Here is a 23791-nt window from a genome sequence, read left to right as displayed (position 1 = left end):
GCAGATTGCCTTGACACATGCATTAGCTAATGGGAGCTCCAGTCTCTGATGCAATCTCTGGGTACTACTATAGTCTGTTTTAGGATTTTCTCCTGCTTCACCGTCACCATCACATCTGGGTGCCTTCCACCTAAAATCAGTGTTGATAGCAAAGTCATGTCCTGTGAGTGACAATACTAACCTCACGTCCTCTCTCTTGGAATCCCTTCTAGGAACAGCCACGTGCCTTGTGCTATCCAGGCCCCACCTCAGGGAAGAGTTACGTATGTGGCCAGCTCCCGCCAACCCCGTCTCTGGCCTCCAACGCCAGGCCTGAGCTATTGTTTGCAATTGCTGAGAGTTTGGCTGGCCGGCAGGGCCGCGTGCCTGGAGTGTTCTCCCTCCAGCCAAGCAGGGCTCCATTCGCTTGTTGCTCTAACACCGGGGAGGGGCATGTGTCATAAACTGGCAAGAGCGAACACAGCGATGTTGAAATGTCTTTGGAGACAGCCAGCCTTTGATCAATCTTTAACTGAGCCCTTTCCCACTCCCTGTTTGACTTGGCCGCGGAGATGGTTAACATTGTGTTAGTTATTGGGGGCACATTCCTCTGCTCTATTACCTGCCTTTCCCTGACCCCAGCTGGGTGCCAGGCGGCCGACCTGCGCGAGCTTGTGGACTCATGCACACACACTCACCCTCATGCACTCTCACATGGGCAGCTCACACCCTTGCACACACTCATCCTCACATGCTCCCATGGGCACCTTGAACAGACACTCTTGTGCACTCACGCTCGCATGGACACCCTTGTGCACACTCACAGCCCACTCTCTGCAGCACAGCACCCCTTAAAGCTGCACTGTGGCATTGGGGCCAGCACTGACTGCAAAGGGAGAGCGCTCTTACCCCAAACTTTCCTTGCATTAAACCCCAGTCTCCCATCCTGATACCAAACTAGGGTGACCAGATGTCCCAATTCTGTAGGGACAGTTCTGATATTCGGGCTTCGTCTTATATAGGTTCCTATTACCCCCCCACCCCCTGTTCCAATTTTTCATACTTACTATCTGGTCACACTGTACCAAACAGGCCCTGTGCTTTTCAGCATGATTGGCTGATACCCCAGTGGCATGGCTGCAGGGTGTGGTGTTTGGCCCGGAGGCTTTAACACTGACTCTCCTGCTACAGCATAGTGAATGAGCGTTAAGTCTCTGGCAAGCCATAGTGAACACAAGGACTGTAATCCCGCTCCTTAGAGGTTACCTAACACAGGAAATCTCCCTCAGCCAGGAGGGGAGCAGCACCCACTAATGTCCTGCAGAGCCCCTTGGGTCTGAGTATCTGTCCCCAATTGTGCCCACACATCTATGGTTCAGTAACCAAGCAGCTCATTGTCAGTAATCAGATGCCTAGGAGGCAGGGAAATACAGGTGGGGAAACCGAGGCATGGCTTTTCAAAAGCAGCGCACGTGCAACAGAGGCCAGATTGTCAAAGGAGCACTGTGAGGGGCTGAGGTCTCCTGAAGATCTATGCCTTGTTTAGGTGCCAACCTGAAAAGCTTGGGTCCAATGGTAGGTGCCAAACTATTGGAAATCCACCTCCAGAAATCCCTGCACCTAACCCGGGCTACTGCAGCACCAGCGTGGGCTAGTTCCATTGGTGTGGCTACTTGCAGGAGGGTGTGACTAACCTGGGTTCCCAGACCCAGGTGCACTCTGCAGTGGAGATACACCCACAGCAGATCACTCCACATGGAGGCTGGAGCAGGGAAAGGAACCCAGGACTTGCAAGTCCCAGTTAGTGCCCTGCCCACCAGGTTGTGCTGCAGCTGCTAGCTTGCTCTGTCCCGTGAAGGGGAAGCAGGGAGGAGTTTAACCTGCTGCTTAGGAAGTGGCACTTTTGCAACCTTGGATGTAATAACAGGGAAGTGGGTCAGCCCTGGACCTTGGCAGCCTGCACAGTGCCCAGACTGCAGGGTGCCCCCTGCAGCTTCTCAGTTGGGCTGTAGGGGGCAGCCTTCCAATGCCCAGACTGTGGGGTGTCTCCTGCACCTTGGCAGATGGGCTGTAGGGGGCAGCCTTCCCAGAACCCAGGCTGTGGGAGGTATGTTCCAACGCAGCAAAGGGGGGCTTTCCTGAGCCTGAGGGTCCCTTCCCAAGGACTACAGAGCCCCACATCTGATGTTAACCCCAAGAAGGCACTGGGGCTGCACCACAGATGGGCTGCAGAGATGGGAGCCATGATGGCTTCTCATACGCCAAGGCCTTAGACCTGTGCTCTGAAACCTCAGCTGGAGCCCGGGTTAGAGACAGTGATATAGAAAGGCCTCTTTATTTGCTGCTTATTCCTATTAAACTACCTCAGGACTCCTGGGTTCTGTTCCTGGCTTTGGAAGAGGATTGGGTGGCTGGGAATCAGGACTCCTGAGTTTTAGTCCCAGCTCTCTCACTGACTCCTTGTATGACTTGGGGAAGTCCCATGGCCACTCCATGCCTCAGTTTCTCTATCTGTGGATTAGTGATCTCCCTCTCCGCATGCACTGAGACCCCTTGAATGGAGTGAGAGCTCCCTGACTGCTGTTTCTCTGCCACAGTCTGGGGAGGCCCTGGGTGGGGGAAACTGATCAGCAGTAGAATGCGCCAGGGACTGGTCTGCAGCGGCTCAGATGCAGGCGAAAGGGGAACAGCTGGAAGCAAAGGGGAGGAGAGGGACTGGCACCAGCAAAGCAGGGGAAGGTTCAGCTGCAGGCATTCAAGAACTCCCACTGCTCTAACCCAGCTGCCAGCAGAGCCACCCGCTGGCATGGACAAGCAAGGTGCCAGGCACCTGACTGTCATTCAGAGAATTGCATACTGGGAGTCCTCCTGTTAGAGACAAAATCACTATTGAACTCTGTAGCTGCACCTTGACCCAGATCGGGTCTGTGGGCCTAGCCACCCTGCTCCCCTCTGCCAGCTGAGTCTCCTTGACAACCAGCAGAGGGTGCTCCAGCCAAGCCCAGCACTGTTGGCATGCCGGGATGGATTACAGGCTTGGCCAGCCTGGAGCTGCCCATTAGCTGCGGGTATAAACATAGAGCAGCCTCATAGAGCCCAGGTAGGCTCTTTCTGCATGTTTCTGTGGCACAAGGGCATGCAGCCCTGGTGCCAGTCACTTTTTTATGGCTGCAGCACACTTTCACCAGAAGCCTGGCTGCACTTGTGCACCTGCTCACATTGTGCAAAGTGCTTCCACTCTGACTGGGGTGTAGGTCACGCTTGCAGCTGTGCAAAGGTGCTGGCAAATCAGGCAAACATGAAACATGCTGCACTGCTGTAAAATATGGCTGGCACTGGCGTGGCTCATGCTGGGGAGAGTTGCTTGGTCCATGAGGGGTTTGCACTGGTGCAAAAGTGCAAGCTAGGACAGATGAGCCATATTTGTGTGTGTGTATATGTATGTGAATGTTGTGAGTGTGCATGCTCAGCATCCAGTGTGAGTACACATGCAGTGTGGATGTGCATGCAGTGCGGGTGTCAAGTTCTATGTATGATATGTATGCAGTGTATGTGTGGTATACAGGATCCCCTCCAAGTCCATTCCCCATAACTGCATTGTGAAATGTTCTCATGGCTGTTGTGAATTGCCCTCCTGGGGGTTCAGTGTATGGAGTGATTGTGGTGCGTCGGCTGAGGGAGTTTGGAGGGGGGACAAGAGAGGGAAAGGCTCCAAACACCAAAGAAGTGAAGGAGCGTTCCAGTCCCATCTGGATCTGGGGAGCTCAGCCCTGGGACTGGTGATGGGGCTGGGTGCTAGTGGACTCCGAATCTGATCCATCAAGAGGGAGCCACCCTCTCCCTGCCTGCCTGGTCCATCTGTCGGCTCTGACCTGTTGCTTTGAAACAACAACCTCAAGGCCCCGTTTCTTGCATCAAATCGTTTAACTAGCGAAAAACCCCTTAATGAGGATTTATAGGCTTGTCAGGCGCGCAGGGGTGTCTTAACTCCTTAACGTCTGCCAAATCTTTCCTCCTCCGTGCTCTAATGAGGTGGGGCCACGTGCATCAACTGGGAGCGGGGGGTGGTTGGAGTGCCCTGAGATGTGGCAAATAGCCAGCAGTGCAGATCTGTCCCCTCTGTCACCTAGGTGTCCCAGTGGGGAGAAAGCAAAATGCTGGAGATGCCTGTTCTGTTCCCAGCTCTCTAGGAGGGAAGTGGGGTCTGGTGGTTACTGCAGCCGGCCTCGGAGTCAGGACTCGAGGGTTGTGTCTCTGGCTGTGAGAGGGGAGCGGGGGTCTAATGGTCAGGGTGGTGGAGGTTTGGGATTTAGGACTCCTGGGTTCTGTCTCTAGCTCTGGGAGGGGAGTAATGTCTAATGGTTACAGTGGTGGGGGCTGGGAGCCAGGATTCCTGGGTTCTATCCTCAGCTCTCAGAAGTGCAAACATCAGCTCTCTGACTTACGCTGGGGAGTTTGTTCTCTTAGGAAATTGATGATGTGAAGAGCTGGGGAAGGCAGAGTTTCATGCCTTTCTGTGCCAGGCTCTTCAAATGGGGCTGGGCAGTGAGGGACACTCACCCGCCACAACAATGGGCAACACTAGGGCATGGAGATGCTGCCAAAGAGACTGCTGCCACATCCTGAGTGGAAAGGCAAGATGTGGGGCATTTCCCACTCAGAAACCCCCAAAGGAGGTTGAACAGAGTCCCAGGTCATAGAATCATAGAATCATAGAATATAAGGGTTGGAAGGGACCCCAGAAGGTCATCTAGTCCAACCCCCTGCTCGAAGCAGGACCAATTCCCAGTTAAATCATCCCAGCCAGGGCTTTGTCAAGCCTGACCTTAAAAACCTCTAAGGAAGGAGATTCTACCACCTCCCTAGGTAATGCATTCCAGTGTTTCACCACCCTCTTAGTGAAAAAGTTTTTCCTAATATCCAATCTAAACCTCCCCCACTGCAGCTTGAGACCATTACTCCTCCTTCTGTCATCTGCTACCATTGAGAACAGTCTAGAGCCATCCTCTTTGGAACCCCCTTTCAGGTAGTTGAAAGCAGCTATCAAATCCCCCCTCATTCTTCTCTTCTGCAGGCTAAACAATCCCAGCTCCCTCAGCCTCTCCTCATAACTCATGTGTTCCAGACCCCTAATCATTTTTGTTGCCCTTCGCTGGACTCTCTCCAATTTATCCACATCCTTCTTGAAGTGTGGGGCCCAAAACTGGACACAGTACTCCAGATGAGGCCTCACCAATGTCGAATAGACGGGAACGATCACGTCCCTCGATCTGCTCGCTATGCCCCTACTTATACATCCCAAAATGCCATTGGCCTTCTTGGCAACAAGGGCACCCTGCTGACTCATATCCAGCTTCTCGTCCACTGTCACCCCTAGGTCCTTTTCCGCAGAACTGCTGCCTAGCCATTCGGTCCCTAGTCTGTAGCTGTGCATTGGGTTCTTCCGTCCTAAGTGCAGGACCCTGCACTTATCCTTATTGAACCTCATCAGATTTCTTTTGGCCCAATCCTCCAATTTGTCTAGGTCCTTCTGTATCCTATCCCTCCCCTCCAGCGTATCTACCACTCCTCCCAGTTTGGTATCATCCGCAAATTTGCTGAGAGTGCAATCCACACCATCCTCCAGATCATTTATGAAGATATTGAACAAAACCGGCCCCAGGACCGACCCTTGGGGCACTCCACTTGATACCGGCTGCCAACTAGACATGGAGCCATTGATCACTACCCGTTGAGCCCGACAATCTAGCCAGCTTTCTACCCACCTTATAGTGCATTCATCCAGCCCATACTTCCTTAACTTGCTGACAAGAATACTGTGGGAGACCGTGTCAAAAGCTTTGCTAAAGTCAAGAAACAATACATCCACTGCTTTCCCTTCATCCACAGAACCAATAATCTCATCATAAAAGGCGATTAGATTAGTCAGGCATGACCTTCCCTTGGTGAATCCATGCTGGCTGTTCCTGATCACTTTCCTCTCATGCAAGTGCTTCAGGATTGATTCTTTGAGGACCTGCTCCATGATTTTTCCAGGGACTGAGGTGAGGCTGACTGGCCTGTAGTTCCCAGGATCCTCCTTCTTCCCTTTTTTAAAGATTGGCACTACATTAGCCTTTTTCCAGTCATCCGGGACTTCCCCCGTTCGCCACGAGTTTTCAAAGATAATGGCCAATGGCTCTTCAATCACAGCCGCCAATTCCTTTAGCACTCTCGGATGCAACTCGTCCGGTCCCATGGACTTGTGCACGTCCAGCTTTTCTAAATAGTCCCTAACCACCTCTATCTCCACAGAGGGCTGGCCATCTCTTCCCCATTTTGCGATGCCCAGCGCAGCAGTCTGGGAGCTGACCTTGTTAGTGAAAACAGAGGCAAAAAAAGCATTGAGTACATTAGCTTTTTCCACATCTTCTGTCACTAGGTTGCCTCCCTCATTCAGTAAGGGGCCCACACTTTCCTTGGCTTTCTTCTTGTTGCCAACATACCTGAAGAAACCCTTCTTGTTACTCTTGACATCTCTGGCTAGCTGCAGCTCTAGGTGCGATTTGGCCCTCCTGATATCATTCCTACATGCCCGAGCAATATTTTTATACTCTTCCCTGGTCATATGTCCAACCTTCCACTTCTTGTAAGCCTCTTTTTTATGTTTAAGATCCGCTAGGATTTCACCATTAAGCCAAGCTGGTCGCCTGCCATATTTACTATTCTTTCGACTCATCGGGATGGTTTGTCCCTGTAACCTCAACAGGGATTCCTTGAAATACAGCCAGCTCTCCTGGACTCCTTTCCCCTTCAAGTTAGTCCCCCAGGGTCAAATGCACTCCCATCACAGTCATCCCTAGGAGCACATGGTGCATGGCAAGGTCAGCTGGGCTGTAGCCTACTCTGGGTGGAGAACAGTAGCAAGGCACTGAGGCAAAGTCCTGCTCTTCCAGGGGGTGCACCCACGCTCAGGGACTGATTCTGCAAGGTGCTGAGAGCACCTGTGACTCCCAAAGGAAGCAACTGATGGCAAACTGACCGTGGGAGGGACCTTGGTGGCCATGGCATGGCTGTTGGCCTTGCGCCACACCTGCGCAATGGATGTACCAATGCATCCTGGAGCTCCATCCATGCTTGCACTAATGCCTCCCATAATGCCCAGCTGTAGGAGCAGGAATGAGCTAGCCACAAGTAGCAGCTACTGTGGCAGTGATTCCTATCTCCACCAGCTCAGCCAAAGCTACAGGCTTGGCCCCCAGCCACCGGCACCCTTGCTGTGGACAGCAGCCGAGTGTGCATGCAACTTACAAGCATTGCAAATGGAAGCCACTGCAGAAGCAAGAGTGAGCTGCGAGAGAGATGGCGTAGGACAGCGTCCTCGAGTATGCCCCTCTGCTGGCAGTTCTGGGGCCAAAAGAAAATCCATCCTGGACGAAGGGGCTGCATTCTGTGCAGGCTTCATCACCCACAGTTCTGTGACTCCCAAGACACGCCACTCAACTGGGTCAGAGGGGGTGGTAGCCTTGTGCTTCCATTCTCCTCTATGGGCTGGATTCCTCAGCTCAACCACATCTCCCAGGGCACAGTGGGGGCCCCAATCTCAGTCAAGGTCTAGTGCCAGGCACAACAGGGCCCTGATCTCAGTGGGAGCCTTTAGGCACTACCACAAAACCTACAATAAAGGGGCTGTTTTGTCACTGATTTCAGCTGAAGCCAGATCAAGCCCTTAGCTTTTAAACAATAAAGCAAGCCTTTGAATCACCAATGAAATTGTACAAAACACCCTGTCCATGATAATATTTTTGTGCCTGCAGAGTGTCTGTGGCTCACTTACAAACCCGCTCTCCAGAGCGATGCTGGCATCACTCAAGGGCTCAAAGAAAGATGTTCAGGGTGATAAGGGTCTGAAAATTGATGCTGTTATTTTTTCCTTTCGGAAGAAAAAAGGCCTCGTATTAATTCCAGCTGCATTAGGAACAGAAAAGGAGCTGTAATTCAGGCTGGGCAAAGAGTGTATCCGCTTTCTATGTGGGATCTGATTCCCATTTCCACCAGTTTGTTCCTTATTCCGGATTGCCCTCACACATATAGTGGGGTTCAGGGAGAAGCCTCTGGACAGGCTATTCTGTAACTATCTACTTTATTGTTGTTCATATTACAGTAGTGTCTACAGGGTCAGACAGAGATCAGTTCCCTGTGATGCTGGGCACTCCACAGTCATGTAGTAAGACAGCCTCTGTTCCAAAGTCATTTACAGGTGAGGGGAAATGAAGCACAGAAAAGGGGACTGTCATACAGGGAGTCAATGGCAGAGCCAAGGATTGAAGCCAGGAGCCCTGATTCCAAGCCATCCTGCTCTACCAGGAGTAGAATCCAGGACCAGGAGTCCTGACTCCCTGCTCTAACCACTAGACTCCACTTCTCTGCCCAGAGCTGGGACTAGAAGACAGGTGTCCTGGCTCCTGCGCAGTTAATCACTTATAGCAAGCTGGTTCTGTTGTGGGAGGATCAGAGGGGAGTAATATCTAATGGTTAATCAGAGGATCAGATGGGCCCCTGTGAAGTCGTAGCATTTGAAGGTCGTTCCAGCTTCGGTATTTCTGGAAGGCAAGCCAGCAGCCCCTGCTTTATTTGTGTTGCTCTTCCTACTGCAGCTACTGCTTAGCAAAGCTTCCCTTCTGGACCATTAAGAAACCGGCTAGAATTTCAGTAGCAGGCGTGACGCATGCCAGCCAATGGGATAGGCACACTAGGTCAGAACCTGAGCTGGCTGCCAGGCAATCATAGAATCATAGAAATGCAGGGCTGCAAGGGACCTCAAGGGTTACCTCGTCCATCTCTTCGTGCTGGGGCAGGACTAAGTAAACCTAGACCATCCCTGTCCAGCCTGTTCTAAAAATCCTCCAAGGACACAACTTCCCTAGCTAAGCTCTGTTCCAGTGCTTCACTAGAGAAAGTTTCTCCTAATAGCTCCCTTGCCGCAAGCTAAGCTGATTCTTTTGTGTCTTGCCCTCAGTATTTGAAGACTTATCATGGCCACCCTCAGCCTTCTCTTCCGTAGACTAAACATGCCCAGTACTTTCAATCTTTCCTTATAGGTTTTCTAAACCACTGATCATTTTTTATGCTCTCCTCTGGACACTCTCCAGTTTATTCACATCTTTCTTAAAGTGCAGTGCTGAAAACTGAACATGGTACTCCAGCTGAGGCCTCCCCAGTGGGGAGTAAAGCGGGACAGTTATATCCCATGTCTTACGTGTGACACTCCTGTTGATACATCCCAAAACGACGTTTGCCTTTTTCGCAACAGCGTCACATTGTCAACGCATATTCAATTTGTGATCTGCTAGAACCCTCAGATCCTTTGCTGCAGTACTGCTTCCTAGCCAGTTATTCCCCGGTTTGTATTTGGGCATTTCCTTTTTCCTTCCCAAGCGTAGTACTTTGCCCTTGTTTTTATTGAATTTCATCTTCTTGATTTCACACTTATTCTGCAATCTATGAGTCAGGAGGGGGCCCCAATCTTGGTTGTAGTCTGTGCAACACCCAGCACAATGAGCCATATTCTGTCCAGGTCTATGCAGTGCCTAGTACAATGGGGCCCCCTTTCTCAGTCAGGGTCTGTGCAGCACTGTGCACAATGAAGGTCCTGATCTGGGTCAGAGTCTGTGCAGCATCCAGCATGACTGTGCCATGATCTTGGTCAGGATATGGGCAGCATTGGACACAGTGGGGGCCCCAGTCTCGGTTGGGGTCTGTGCAGCACTCCGCACAACAATCTCAGTTGGTGTCTGTGTAGCACCTGATAAAATGAGAGACCCAGTGCCAGTCAGGGTCTGTGCACAATGGGGGCCCTGGCCTTGGCTGGGGTCTGTGCAACGCCCAGCATGATGGGGCCCCAATTTCAGCTGAGGTCTGTGCGGCACCTAGCACAGTGGGATACACATAATTTTAATAGAGTCTGGCTGCAAACTCTGCCTCTGCTGGGTCCCACTTATTTGAGTCTCCCAGCCTGAAGTGCAGGGATCCAAATCAGCCAGGATCCTCCTCTCCCATCTGGCCCGCCCTATGGAGCAGCCAGGACAGCCTCTCACTCATCCCAGATGCCATTACCCAGCAGGGAGGAGGCTCACCTCATGCCTCCCCTTCCCCAAGGCTGGCTCTTGTCACATGAGTGGAGAGCTGGGCAGCTAAGCTGAGCTCCAACCCACCCACTCCCCTGGATTGCAGCTCTGCCTAAGGCTTCCCATTACTAACCCATGCTGGGGCTGGGCTGGCTCCAAGCTCCAGAGCCAAAGCGGAGAGCAGGAGCCCAGTGAGTCAGCAGGAGCCAGAGCCCAACATCTGTGCCCCAGCTGTCGGGGGTAGGAGTCCTCAGAGAAGGATCCCTGCAGCCCCTGCTGTCTGCAGCCTGGACTACTCCCTGTGGCTCTTTGCAGAAGGGCATTTTGGGACAGGGCCAGCTGGGCCCATGACTCCTCAGGCCGAACCCTCCCCCTGTCTGTGGGAGCAGGCTGCATCTCACCAGTTCTGCCCCACTGCTTGGGCAGGGGAATGGCACATAGGGGAGCATCCTGCACTGGGTCCTGCTGTGGTGTCTCTTTCTGTGCTGGGCAGGGGAATGGCGTGTAGGGGATGATTCTGCCCGGGGGGATGGGCCCTGCTGCTGCTGGGGTGTCTGTCTCTTACCTCCCATGCCTCTGTGATAAATATTCCAATTTAGCCCCCCATGGAGGGATTTAGCTTTGGAGAGAGCCCTATAGAACTGAAGTGGGGATAAGAGCTTCTATCTACAGGGGTTCTCTCTTTTCCTATTCAGCCCCAGTGAGTGGTTCCTGACCCCCTATAGAAAAGGTCTGCTTCTTCGTTGTATCCTATCAGGTTCTAAAGGACCCTCTTGGCTTCACTCACAAGGGTTTTTCCATGAGGGACTCAGAGCTGCTCTTCCCTGTGCTATCAGATGGGGGGACATCAGTGATGTCTGGGCTGCAGAATCACAGCTCCCACCCTTTTAAATAGGGAGATGGCGTGAGCATCTCACCCTGGGGTGCTGTCAGAACGATGAGCCAGGTGGAGAGTGCCATCAGAACCCCCCTCCACACTGAACAATGAGTCTCCCTGAGGACAGCAGTTCAAAAGGAAATTGACTGGGTCTGTCTGGAAAACGAGGATTCTCCATCGTAAAAAATGTCATTGTTTTGACATCTTTTTCCATTCCAATATGGAACTAAACCGAAACCCTTCTCTGGTTTGAGAATGAGTCACCCCGGCATAGGCTTTCGGCTGAGACATTGGAGATCCAGGTTCAAGTCCTTGCTATATCTTATTCGAATCAGGGATTGAACCTCTGTCTCTCACATCCCAGCTGAGTGCTATCCTGGGGTGTGGCAGGGGAATGGCATGCAGGGGTGATGCTGCCCAGGGAAATGGGCCATGCTGGCGCATCTCTCTCTCTCTAAGACGAGAAATCCCATCCTGAGCCTGGAAAATCTTCCTGACTAAAGCTTCCTCAAAACTGATGCATTCCTGTCAAACGGTTTGGTTTTGGCGAGCTGGTGTTTTCCACAGAAAAATTCCTGAGCATCTCGACAGCTGGCTTGGCTAAACAGCTGGAAGGGGGAGCATGTTGGGATGCCTGGGACACAGACTCACTGCTCTGGATTTCTCCATTTCCTATTGCTTAGCTCCATAGCCAAGAGGAGTGATATCAGTGAGGTCTGGCCAGGCCTGAGTTGGGTCGTTCTGGAACAAAGATGATTGCTGGTCCGTGCCAGGTGATAAAACCTCCAATGGGGCTTTGGCTAGCCCTGTCCATCCCATCCTCCCGCCCCACTGCTGGATCAGCATCACAGTGCTCTGTAAAAGCTTAGGCAGCTGACTTGGGCGGGGGCTGGGAATGGAAGACAGCTGGGAGGGAAAAGTTAATACCGCTTTCTTGAGTCAACAGAGCAACAGCTTTGGAAGACCTCTCCCGAGAGGTATAGAGAGTAACAGAGTCATTTCTAGTATGGATCTGCTGGGAAAGGGTGGAGAGATTAAATTAATGCAGTAAAGACACGTTCAGAGCTCTCCCTTAGGAAGGAAAAATCAATGCCCAAATACAAAATGGGGAATAACCGGCCAGGCTGCAGTAATGTGGCAAAGGATCTGGGGGCTAGAGCAGATCACAAATTGAATTTGAGTCAACAATTTGATGCTGTTGTGGAAAAAGGCAAATATCGTTCTGGGGTGTTGTGACAGAGTGCTGAGGGCTGGCACTTAAGCCTGCACTCTGGTCACTGTTAGTACTAATTAGGTTCTCCTGGAGAAGGCCTAATTGGACAGAGGTATACCTGACTACCAGGCAAGATTGGGGCTGCTGAGTAAATATGCCGATTTACCTGTTCCCCAGGACACTGTAGAAAAGAGCACTGGAAGGAGTGCTCGGGGAAAGAGAAGGAGAGAAACAGAAGGCTAGGGGAGCCTGACAATGAAAATCTTCTTCTTTGAATAGTCTCCTTGTGGGTGCTCTGCTTCAGGGGCACTCACTCCCTTGTCCTTTAGTTGGAGATTTTTGGTAGCTCGGCCCGGTATGCGTCCTATGTTCCTTCACGCCCTGCTCAGAGGCTGTATAGGGCTGTGTGGGTGAACCACCCTCAGTTCCTTCTCAACCATCTTGGCCTGAGATGGAGCAGTCGCTTAGCCTTGTTACCCTTTATTGAAGGATTTAGAGAGACTTTCTCTTGATCCTCTTCCCCTTTGGGGAGGGAGAGTTTCCCCTGCTACATACTGTTGCCCTGAGTTATGCCAGGCTCTCTGGGCTTCAAGTAGTGCTTCTCTTGCCAGGAGGCCCTCCTGGTCAGTGACAGGTATTCCCACTGTATCCGCTGCTTGGGAGAGCATCATCTCCCGCACAAGTGTTCCCATGTGCGCCACTTTTAAGGGCAGGGTCATTAAAAATCAGGAGCTAAAACTGAGACTTATAAGGAGGACTATGTTCTCCCAATCTGGTTTGAGCACCAGTGAATGCCACCCCCAAAGCCTTTTGGACCTCCCCAGTGGCCAGACTGGGATCCTTGGGCTGTATATCATCAGCAATTTTCCCATGCCCCTAGTCTCTCTCGTTGGGAATACAGGGGGAGACACTCCCCTACTCCAACTGTTCCGCTGTTACCACAGACGAAAGAATCCTTTGAGAGCAGGAGGCCTGGTCAGATACAGAGGTTACTCCCCAAATAGATATTTCTTCATCTTTCCCAGATGAAGAGGTTATGCCTCCCCCACTGACTGTGGCTGATGACGTCTGACACTTGCAAGAGTTAATGAAGCACACTGCCGATTCCCTCCAGATTCCTTTGGAAATGGTCAGGGAATCACAACTACTCAGGTTGCCCTGCCCATTAATGAGGCCCTGTTGGATCCTGCAAAATCCATCTGGCAGAGCCCTGCGACAATTCTGCCAACGTGTAAATGGGCCTATAAGAAATATTACACACTGGCTAAAGATTCTGTTCACCCATCCAACCCATCCCTGGTTGTGGAGGCAGTGAACAAACATGGCACACAACATCATGCAAAACGCACACCGTATGATAAGGACCAAAAATGCCTTGATCTATTCAGCAAAAAGACCTACTCATCCTCCACTCTTCAGTTTAGGATCCCAAACTATCAAGCTCTCATGGCTAAATACAGTAACTCAAATTATGCCAAATTTACCGCCTTTATTGAGCATCTGCCGGCTGACCAGCATGAGCAGATTCAGGCTATTATTAAGAGGGGTCACCTGGTAGGTAGAACATTGATCTGCCTAAGAGACGTGACTACACATCAGCCTCCTCAAAATGAGGGCAGTTAGGACTGTCTGTATCCACTTCCTGCCTCTAGCCAGGAAGAAGTCCATAAAAATTCTCACAGACAACATAGTTTGCATGTTCTATCTCAACCACCAGGGAGGACTCAGGTCCCTTTGCCTTTGTGCCCAAGTGGTGAAGTTCTGGAATTGGTACATAACCAGTTCCATCCTTATTTTGGCCACTTACCTTAGGTTTGGCCATTTCCATCCAGAGACTCTCCAGGTGGATCTCTGACTGTATCCTATTGTGCTATAAATCTTCAGATATGCAGCCTCCTTCTAGGATGTTGGCCCATTCCACAAGATCCCTATCAGCTTCTATGACATTACTCAAGAATGTCCCTATTCTGGATCATTTGTAATGCTGCCATTTTGCTCTTCCATACATACCTTCTCCAAGCATTATGCAGTGGTCCAGTTTTTAGATCAGATGCTGCCATTGGAAATGCTGTGTTGTCTTCGGTCTTGGTCTCAACTCCGAAGACTATCTTCAGCTGGGGGTGCTGCTGCTGACCTCACCTGAACTGGAGCATCCATAGAGACACTATTGGAAGAAGGAGAGGTTACTCACCATGTGCAGTAACTGGAGTTCTTTGAGATGTGTGTCCCCATGGGTGCTCCACTGTCTGCCCTCCACTTTGGAGTGTCCTCTGGGGACTTTGTGGTAGAGAAGGAATTGAGGGCGGATCGTCCACACAGCCCTAAATAGCCTCTGAGTGGGCATGAGGAAGCACAGGGCACATGTATGGGCCAAACAGGCATTATTACCAAAAATCTCAGATTAAAGGCACAAGGGGGCACACATCTCAAAGAACTCCAGTTACTGCACAAGGCGACTAACCTCTCCTTCTGAGTAGACACACCTCACACACACACACCCTTTTGGAGAAGGTGTCAGAAAGTTGAGATACAATGTGTAAATTTGTGGAGACACTGCTGTGCATTGATGGAGGGATTAAAACACTAATCAACTACACAATTTACAAGCAAAAAGGTCTCTGTGTTTGTGGAAGAGGTGTGTTAACAGGAGTGGTGTATATAAGACATGGGAGGTAATTGTTCCACTCCACTCGGCACAAGTGAGGCCTCAGCTGGAGTACTGGGTACCACAGTTCTGGGTACCACAGTTTAAGAAAGGTGTGGACAAATTGAAGAGAGTCCAGAGTAGAGCAACAAAAGTGATCAGAGGTTTAGAAAACCTGACCTGTGAGTAAAGGTTAAAAGAATTGGGCATGTCTAGTCTGAAAAAGAGAAGACTGAGGAAGCACATGATAACAGTCTTCAGATGTGTACAAGGTTGTTATAAAGAGGATGGGGATCAGTTATTCTCCACGTCCACCAAGGGCAGGACAAGAAAGAATCATCTTAGTTTGCAACAAGGGAGATTTAGGTTTGACATTAGGGAAAATTTTCTAACTCTAATACTAGTTAAACTCTGGAACATTTTACGTAGGGAGGTTGTGGAATCCTCTTCCCTGGAGGTTTTTAAGAACAGGTTAGACAAACACCATCCAGGGATGGTCTAGATCAGGGGTGGGCAAACTTTTGGGCCCGAGGGCCACACTGGGGTTGCAAAACTGTATGGAGGGCTGGGTAGGGAAGGCTGTGCCTCCCCAAACAGCCTGGCCCCCACCCCCTATCCGCCCCCTCCCACTTTCCCTGACTGCCCCCCTCAGAACTCCTGACCCATCCAAACCCCCTGCTACTTGTCCCCTGACTGTCCCCCTGGGACTCCCCACCCTTAACCCCCCCCCGGGACCGCCCCTCATCCAACCCCCCTGCTCCCAGTTCCCCTACCCCTATTCACACACCCCTGACAGGCCCCCCGGGACCCCACACCTATCCAACCCCGCCCTGTTCACTGTCCCCTGACCCCTATCCACACCTCCGCCCACTGACAGGCCCCCCAGGATCCCCACGCCTATCCAACCCCCCTGTCCCCTGACCACCCCCAATCCCCCGCAGAACCACGGCCTCATCCAACTGCTCCCTGTCCCCTGACTGCCCCCGAGACCCACCTCCCCTTATCCAACCCCCTGGCCTCGGCCCCCTTACCATGCCGCTCAGAGCACCATGTCTGGCAGCCGCAGCTAGACACACTGCTGCGGGCCAGAAGTGGCCTGCGGACCGTAGTGTGTCCACCTCTGTTCTAGATATACATGGTCCTGCCTCAGCCCAGGGGGATGCACTAAATGGCCTCCTGAAGTATCTGCCAGCTCTATATTTCTATGATAACCTCACCGCTCTCACCAGCCTGCAAGAGACAGCTGGGTCTAGCAGAGTCATGGAGAGAAAGCAGCATGGGGGATCAAGGACTGGAGAGCAGAGAAGTTCTTGAGGTCCAGTAGTCCCACTGCACTGAGTGCTGCCCAGGGCCTGTCGTTGTGCAGACCCATGACCAAGATTGGATTCCTTGTTGTGCCAGATCTCAGTTCCAGATCAGTCCCCCTTTCATGCGGGGCACTGTACAGACCCCAGACCAAGGTTGGGGCCTCTGTCGTGGTGGGTGCTGCACGGGTCCCAGACCAAGATTGGGGCTCCCTATCTTTCTGGGCACTGCAAAGATACGCAATCGAAATCGAGGATCCTTGTCATGCCAGGTGCTTCACCAGCTCATAGCAAGATACATTCCATGCCCTGAAGGGCTGCCAGTCTAAATAAACAAAGGGTAGGAGGGGAAGCAACCTTCCCAAATTCAGTAATGGAGCTGGGAATAGCAGTCGGGTCTCCTGATTCCCAGTCCAGTGCCCCAACCACTCCACCCTGCTGCCTAGGTACTCTGATACCTTTTGCAGCCATTCCTAGAGAGAGACTGACTAGGTCCCGGAGCTCCTACTTATGCTAAGCTGGGAGGGTTCTAGGTTTAGAACACAACAGGGGCTGGCAGGCATGGATTCTGATGTTTGCGGAGTCACCAGTCGGTCCCAGTCTGTCCTCAGGAATGCCAGGTAGGGGCCAGGGTCTCGTTGAAAGCACCTGTAAACTCCTCCATGTGTCTAGGGCTGCTTGCACAGTGTCTGAGGCCAAGGTGTCCCCTGGCCTTTGAGAATTGGGGCAAAGGGACTAGCGTTACGGGGAGACGCTGGTAGATTTCCAGCCAAGGCAAAGAAGCTTAAATCAAGAGTTGGTTGGAAAACACAATTCCATTCGGTGGGAAATTCCAAAATTTTGGAAAAAAATCAGTTCCAAATTGTAACAAAAAGCCAAAATTTCCAAACAAAAATGTTGATTGGGCAACATCAAAGTGTTTAGTTTCAAGAAGGTCAACATGTTTGCTTTGGGCTTTTATAGTCTATTAAACTATTAAATAGATAAACATAAATCTAATACAAGAAAAGGAGTGTTTTGACCCCTAACTGCACAGGGCTTGGATTTTAGCATGAGGGGAGTAGGCATTAGCAGGGGTGGCTGGGCCTCTCCATACCTGGGTTCGGTCCTTGCTCCACCACCAACTTACAATGTGATCTTGGATGAGTCTCTTCCCCTGTCCATGTGTCTCAACTAAGGCAGGTTTGGGAGACTGGATTCCCTGTGCTCTGAGATCTTTGCATGCAGGCAAGCAAAGGGTTAACCCAAAGAGGTGGCCATAGGCCATTGGCACGCTCCTGGGTCCAGCCTGGCCTGGCTGCTTGTACAGAGCAGGACCAAATCACAGCTCCCAGAGCAGACTCCTGGCCAGTGGATAGCCGCCTGGATCCTCCACCCCTTCTCCTCTTCATCCCAAGCATGAAGTCAGCTGCTCTGATGAGTAGAGCCGACACGCCCAGCTGGCTGGGAGCAGGTCCCTGCACACCTGGGGATGGAGGAGTCTGCAGGAACAAAGGAGTCATCATCTGCTGGGGACGGAAATCGTTGGCTGTTAACTTTGAAAGTATCCAGCGCCCTTTCTTCCATCCAGTTAAAGGCAATTGCAGCCCTAACCGGGAGCACTGGGGCCTATGAGTCAGGAGTGAAAGCATCTCCATCCGCAGGCAGTGAGCCCAGAGGAAGGACCTTGGCCAGCGATGCTTGGACTCAGCTGAAGCTAGAGCAATTCAGACTAGAACTCAGGTGCCAGTTTGTACCAGTGAGGTAATTAACCAATGGAACAACTTCCCTGGGGCTGTGGTGGATTCTCTATCACATGCTGTGTTAGATCTGCTCTAATTCAACCAGGGATTAAGAACATAAGAACGGCCATACGGGGTCAGACCAAAGGTCCATACTGCCCAGTATCCTGTCTTCCGACAGTGGCCAATGCCAGGTGCCCCAGAGGGAGTGAACCTAGCAGGTAATGATCAAGTGATCTCTCTCCTGCCATCCATCTCCACCCTCTGACAAACAGAGGCTAGGGACACCATTCCTTACCCATCCTGGCTAACCTCCATGAATTTATCGAGTTCTCTTTTAAACCCTGTTATAGTCCTAGCCTTCACAACCTCCTCAGGCAAGGAGTTCCACAGGTTGACTGTGGGCTGAGTGAAGAAGAACTTCCTTTTATTTGTTTTAAACCTGCTGCCCATTAATTTCATTTGGTGGCCCCTACTTCTTATATTATGGGAACAAGTAAATAACTTTTCCTTGTTCACTTTCTCCACACCACTCATGATTTTATATATCTCTATCATATCCCCCCTTAGTCTCCTCTTTTCCAAGCTGAAAAGTCCTAGCCTCGTTAATCTCTCCTCATATGGGACCTGTTCCAAACCCCTAATCATTTATTTGCCCTTTTCTGAACCTGTTCTAATGCCAGTATATCTTTTTTGAGATGAGGGGACCACATCTGTACGCAGTATTCAAGATGTGGGCATACCATGGATTTATATAAGGGCAATAAGATATTCTCTGTCTTATTCTCTATCCCCTTTTTAATGATTCCTAACATCCCGTTTGCTTTTTTGACTGTCACTGCACACTGTGTGGACGTCTTCAGAGAACTATCCACGATGACTCCAACATCTTTCTCCTGATTAGTTGTAGCTAAATTAGCTCCCATCGTATTGTATGTATAGTTGGGGTTATTTTTTCCAATGTGCATTACTTTTCATTTATCCACATTAAATTTCATTTGCCATTCTGTTGCCTAATCACTTAGTTTTGTGAGATCTTTTTGAAGTTCTTCTCAATCTGCTTTGGTCTTAACTATCTTGAGCAGTTTAGTATCATCTGCAAACTTTGCCACCTCACTGTTTACCCCTTTCTCCAGATCATTTATGAATAAGTTGAATAGGATTGGTCCTAGGACTGACCGCTGGGGAACATCACTAGTTGTCCCTCTCCATTCTGAAAATTTACCATTTATTCCTACCCTTGGTTCCCTGTCTTTTAACCAGTTCTCAATTCATGAAAGGATCTTCCCTCTTATCCCATGATAACTTAATTTATGGAAGAGCCTTTGGTGGGGGACCTTGTCAAAGGCTTTCTGGAAATCTAAGTACACTATGTCCACTGGATCCCCCTTGTCCACATGTTCGTTGACTCCCTCAAAGAACTCTAATAGATTAGTAAGACATGATCTCCCTTTACAGAAACCATGTTGACTTTTGTGCAACAATTTATGTTCTTCTATGTGTCTGACAATTTTATTCTTTACTATTGTTTCAACTAATTTGCTTGGTACTGACATTAAAACTTACCAGCCTGTAATTGCCAGGATCACCTCTAGAGCCCTTCTTAAATATTGGCGTTACATTAGCTATCTTCCAGTCATTGGGTACAGTAGCGGATTTAAAGGACAGGTTAAAACCATAGTTAATCGTTCTGCAATTTCACATTTGAGTTCTTTCAGAACTCTTGGGTGAATGCTATCTGGTCCCGGTGACTTGTTACTGTTCAGTTTCTCAATTAATTCCAAAACCGCCTCTAGTAACACTTCAATCTGTGACAATTCCTCAGATTTGTCACCTACAAAAGATGGCTCAGGTTTGGGAATCTCCCTAACATCCTCAGCTGTGAAGACTGAAGCAAAAAATTCATTTAGTTTCTCTGTGATGACTTTATCGTCTTTAAGTGCTCCTTTTGTATCTCGATCATCCAGGGGCCCCACTGGTTGTTTAGCAGCCTTCCTGCTTCTGATGTACTTAAAAAACATTTTGTTATTACCTTTTGAGTTTTTGGCTAGCTGTTCTTCAAACTCCTTTTTGGCTTTTCTTATTACATTTTTACATTTAATTTGCCAGTGTTTATGCTCCTTTCTAATTACCTCATTAGGATTTGACTTCCACTTTTTAAAAGATGCCTTTTTATCTCTCACTGCTTCTTTTACATGGTTGTTAAGCCACGGTGGCTCTTTTTTAGTTCTTTTACTGTGTTTTTTTATTTTGGGGTATACATTTAAGTTGAGCCTCTATTACAGTGTCTTTGAAAAGTGTCCATGCAGCTTGCAGGGATTTCACTCTAGTCACTGTACCTTTTAATTTCTGTTTAACGAACCTCCTCCTTTTTGCATAGTTCCCCTTTCTGAAATTAAATGCCACAGTGTTGGGCTGTTGAGGTGTTCTTCCCACCACAGGAATGTTAAATGTTTTTATATTATGGTCACTATTTTCAAGCGGTCCTGTTATAGTTACCTCTTGGACTAGATCCTGCACTCCACTCAGGACTAGATCGAGAGTTGCCTCTCCCCTTGTGGGTTCCTGTACCAGCTGCTCCAAGAAGCAGTCATTTAAAGTATCGAGAAATTTTGTCTCTGCATTTTGTCCTGAGGTGACATGTACCCAGTCAATTTGGGGATAATTGAAATCCCCCACTATTATTGAGTTCTTTATTTTGATAGCCTCTCTAATCTCCCTTAGCATTTCATTGTCACTATCACTGTCCTGGTCAGGTGGTGGATAATAGATCCCTACTGTTATATTCTTATTAGAGCATGGAATTACTATCCATAGAGATTCTGTGGAACATGTGGATTCATTTAAGAATTGTATTTCATTTGATTCTACATTTTCTTTCACATATAGTCCCAACATCCCCTCCGCACGACATGTTCTGTCCTTCCGATATATTTTGTACCCCAGAATGATTGTGTCCCATTGATTGTCCTCACTCCACCAGGTTTCTGTGGTGCCTATTATATCAATATCCTCCTTTAACACAAGGCACTCTAGTTCACCCATCTTATTATTTAGACTTCTAGCATTTGTGTACAAGCACTTTAAAAACTTGTCACTGTTTATTTGTCTGCCCTTTTCTGATGTGTCAGATTCTTTATGTGAATGTTTCTTGTCCAATCTGTCCCATACTTTATTCTCTTCCATCCTCTCCTCCTGACTAAAACCTAGAGAATCTCTATCAATAGACTCTCCTCTAAGAGAAGTCTCTGTCCGATCCACGTGCGCCTCTGCAGCAATTGGCTTTCCTCCATCGCTTAGTTTAAAAACTGCTCTGCAACCTTTTTAATGTTAAGTGCCAGCCGTCTGGATCCACTTTGGTTTAGGTGGAGCCCATCCTTCCTGTGTAGGCTCCCCTATCCCAAACGTTTCCCCAGTTCCTAATAGTTCAGGGACGTCCTGTGGCCTTTGAGATACAGGAATCAGACTAGCCTCTAGGGCACTCTAGTCCAGGCCCTGCTATCTCCGCCAGCCTGGCACAGAATCCTGGTCGCTTGTGTGCATACGTGCACATACCCACATGGCACATACCCACCCTTCTGCACAAGCATGCGCACATTCTTCTGTTAACAATTGTATTTCCCCTCCCCGGCCTAGTAAAGTACCTGTGGAGAAAGGTAGGCATGAGAGGCAGGGCACTGGGGTTCTACGCCTAGCTCTGGAAGGGACCTCCTCGTCTAACGACTCCCCAGGAGTCCTGACACCTACTTCAGTGCCCTGGGCACAAGGCCAGGCTGTCACACACACTGTGTCTCCTGACTGGGCCAGTGACGTTTGAAATGTGGCCTGAGAAAGACCCAATGAAACTCCTGTCACCAAACAAGTGCCCCCTGCAGTTTGCTCCTGGAGGGGTGGGGTGAAATGGGCTCTCCCTCTCCAGTCACCCGGGACCAACACACAAGCTGGCAGGTATACAAGCCTCTAGCCAGGCCCTTTGTGTGACCTCATGGCAGCATGGCCCCCAGGGTACTTGCGTCAAGCGGGGGCAGTGCAGGTCTAAGAGCGAGCGGCGGGGTCTTAACCAGGAGCCTATTTACATTCCAGGGGGATTTGCACCCCATAAACGTGAGCCATGGGCCAGCTCTGACGAGAGTGGGGTAGGCACGCAGTGTTGGGGGCAGGTTCTGTAGCTCTGTGTTCTCCTGAGCCTGCCGGCCTGGGCCCTAGGATTGGTTGTGGGGGACGGGACGAGATGTGTGTTGTGCGGAAACGGGGCAAATGTATGAGTGTGCATGTTGGGGATGCATGTGCAGGTGTGGGGTGCTTGCATGTGGTAGGGGAGGGGTGCGTGGTATGGGGGTGCACGAGTGTGCATGGGGGCAGTCAGGCCTACACTAGCACTGCTTTGCCGTTGTGGCTGCCCTGGGGTACTAGGGCTCGTGTATATGGCCAGTTAGTGGACAGCTAGTGGGCGTACTGTAGATTCACACCCTGGCTGGCCCTGCACTGGCTTGCTGTGTAAGCCCCTCTGCTGGCTCCTTTGGGCTGGTAGATCCTCAGTCCGATGCTGTTGCCCAGGCCCTCACCCTCCCCTCTGTCTCTGTGTCCCCCAGCTGCACCCTGACATCGACCCCAAAAACCCCGACCTGCACAGCCAGTTCGTCCAGCTGAATGAGGCCTACCGGGTGCTGAGCAAGGAGGGCAGTAGGAGGCTCTATGACAGCCAGCGGGCTTGGCACGCAGCCAGGCCCACCGCGGGCAGCAGCCCCAAGCACAGCCCCTTTGACTTCACAGACCTGGGACCCAGGCCTAGTACCAGGTAAGGGCACCAGGGCCATGGCACAGGGCACAGAGGTGATGCTGGGGTAAGGGATCAGAGCCTGGTATCCCCCCACCTGTCAACGTAATTGACTGACTCTTCTCAACCTTCAGCCCTCACTACCCAGCTGCCCCCCCACCATGTCTGCACCCCCTGATCCCACACTGGTTCTGAGCCAGTGAGGAGACCCAGGCTGGCTCCAAAGCCCAGGCTGTGTTGAGCCCCTGCTAATCCTGTGCAGGTTTGAGCTGAGAAGGGCCAGCACAGGGACCTCAGGACAGCACAGAGGTGCTGGGAGCTGCAGCTGAAACGTGAGCAGCTGCCACTGACAAGCTGTTGAGCATCAAACTGTCAGGAAGCTGCTAAACAGGAAAAGGCCACTTGGCCCATCCTGCCCTGGCCGCCCCCTCGCCCCATAACAGCTCGCCACTCAGTCTAACGATCTGGCTCGGTAGCTTGCTCCATCTGGGCCGCTGTCTCCATAACACAATGGAGACCAGCCCCCCGCAAGACTTGTTTGAGATATGGTAGCTCACTGTCCTCCCAGTGCTGGCTTAGACCAAGGGGCCCATTCAGCTCCATAACCCCCACCCCACAGATCATACAAGGGGGCCCATCCAGCCTGGTAACCCCCACCCCACAGATCAGACCGGGGGCCCATCCAGCCCGCTAGCCCCCACCCCCGGGTCAGACCAGGGGGCTCATCCAGCCCAGTCACCCCCATAACCCCCGGATCTGACCAAGGGGCCCCTCTAGACCGGTATCCTGCCTGCCACCCTGGATCAGACTAATGGGTCCATCTAGCCACGTATCTGCCCCACCCCAGATGGGGAAATGGGGTCTGTGGACTGCAAGGCTGGGTTGGCTGCATTGGTTGCTGAGTCCCCTGCAGCGGCCCCAGGCCCCCCAGAAGGGCTGGCAGCTTGCCAGGATAGGGCCATCCCCACAGCTCACATGCCATCACGTAGGCATTGCTGGGGGGAGGTGTCAGGGGAGTGAGTGAGTGTGACCCCAGCAGACACACTGTGAGGCGAGTGCTCCCAGCTGGCGCAGGGGTCCCCAGGCTGGGACATCCCTCTCTGCATCTCCCAGCCCTGGGAAGAGACCGTTCCAGAGGGGCTGCGTGTGCTGGGGCAGGGCCATTCTCTG

The 23791-nt window shown here is 50.9% G+C and overlaps 1 protein-coding gene across 4 annotated transcripts in view; it reads left to right on the top strand.

Annotated features, from left to right (window-relative positions):
• Nucleotides 1–23791, top strand: part of DNAJC4 (DnaJ heat shock protein family (Hsp40) member C4) — an 80434-nt gene that overhangs the window by 35565 nt on the left and 21078 nt on the right. For all 4 annotated transcript variants that reach the window (XM_075130396.1, XM_075130395.1, XM_075130397.1 and 1 more), the window contains one exon: nucleotides 22437–22642. In XM_075130396.1, the coding sequence (XP_074986497.1) occupies nucleotides 22437–22642 (206 nt within the window). The remainder of the gene's footprint in view (nucleotides 1–22436; nucleotides 22643–23791) is intronic.

This window comes from Caretta caretta, chromosome 7 (assembly GCF_965140235.1).
Source record: "Caretta caretta isolate rCarCar2 chromosome 7, rCarCar1.hap1, whole genome shotgun sequence".
Lineage (NCBI taxonomy): Eukaryota > Metazoa > Chordata > Testudines > Cheloniidae > Caretta > Caretta caretta.
The sequence above is the reverse complement of the archived record's forward strand: the minus strand, read 5'-3'. Positions and strand labels throughout refer to the sequence as shown.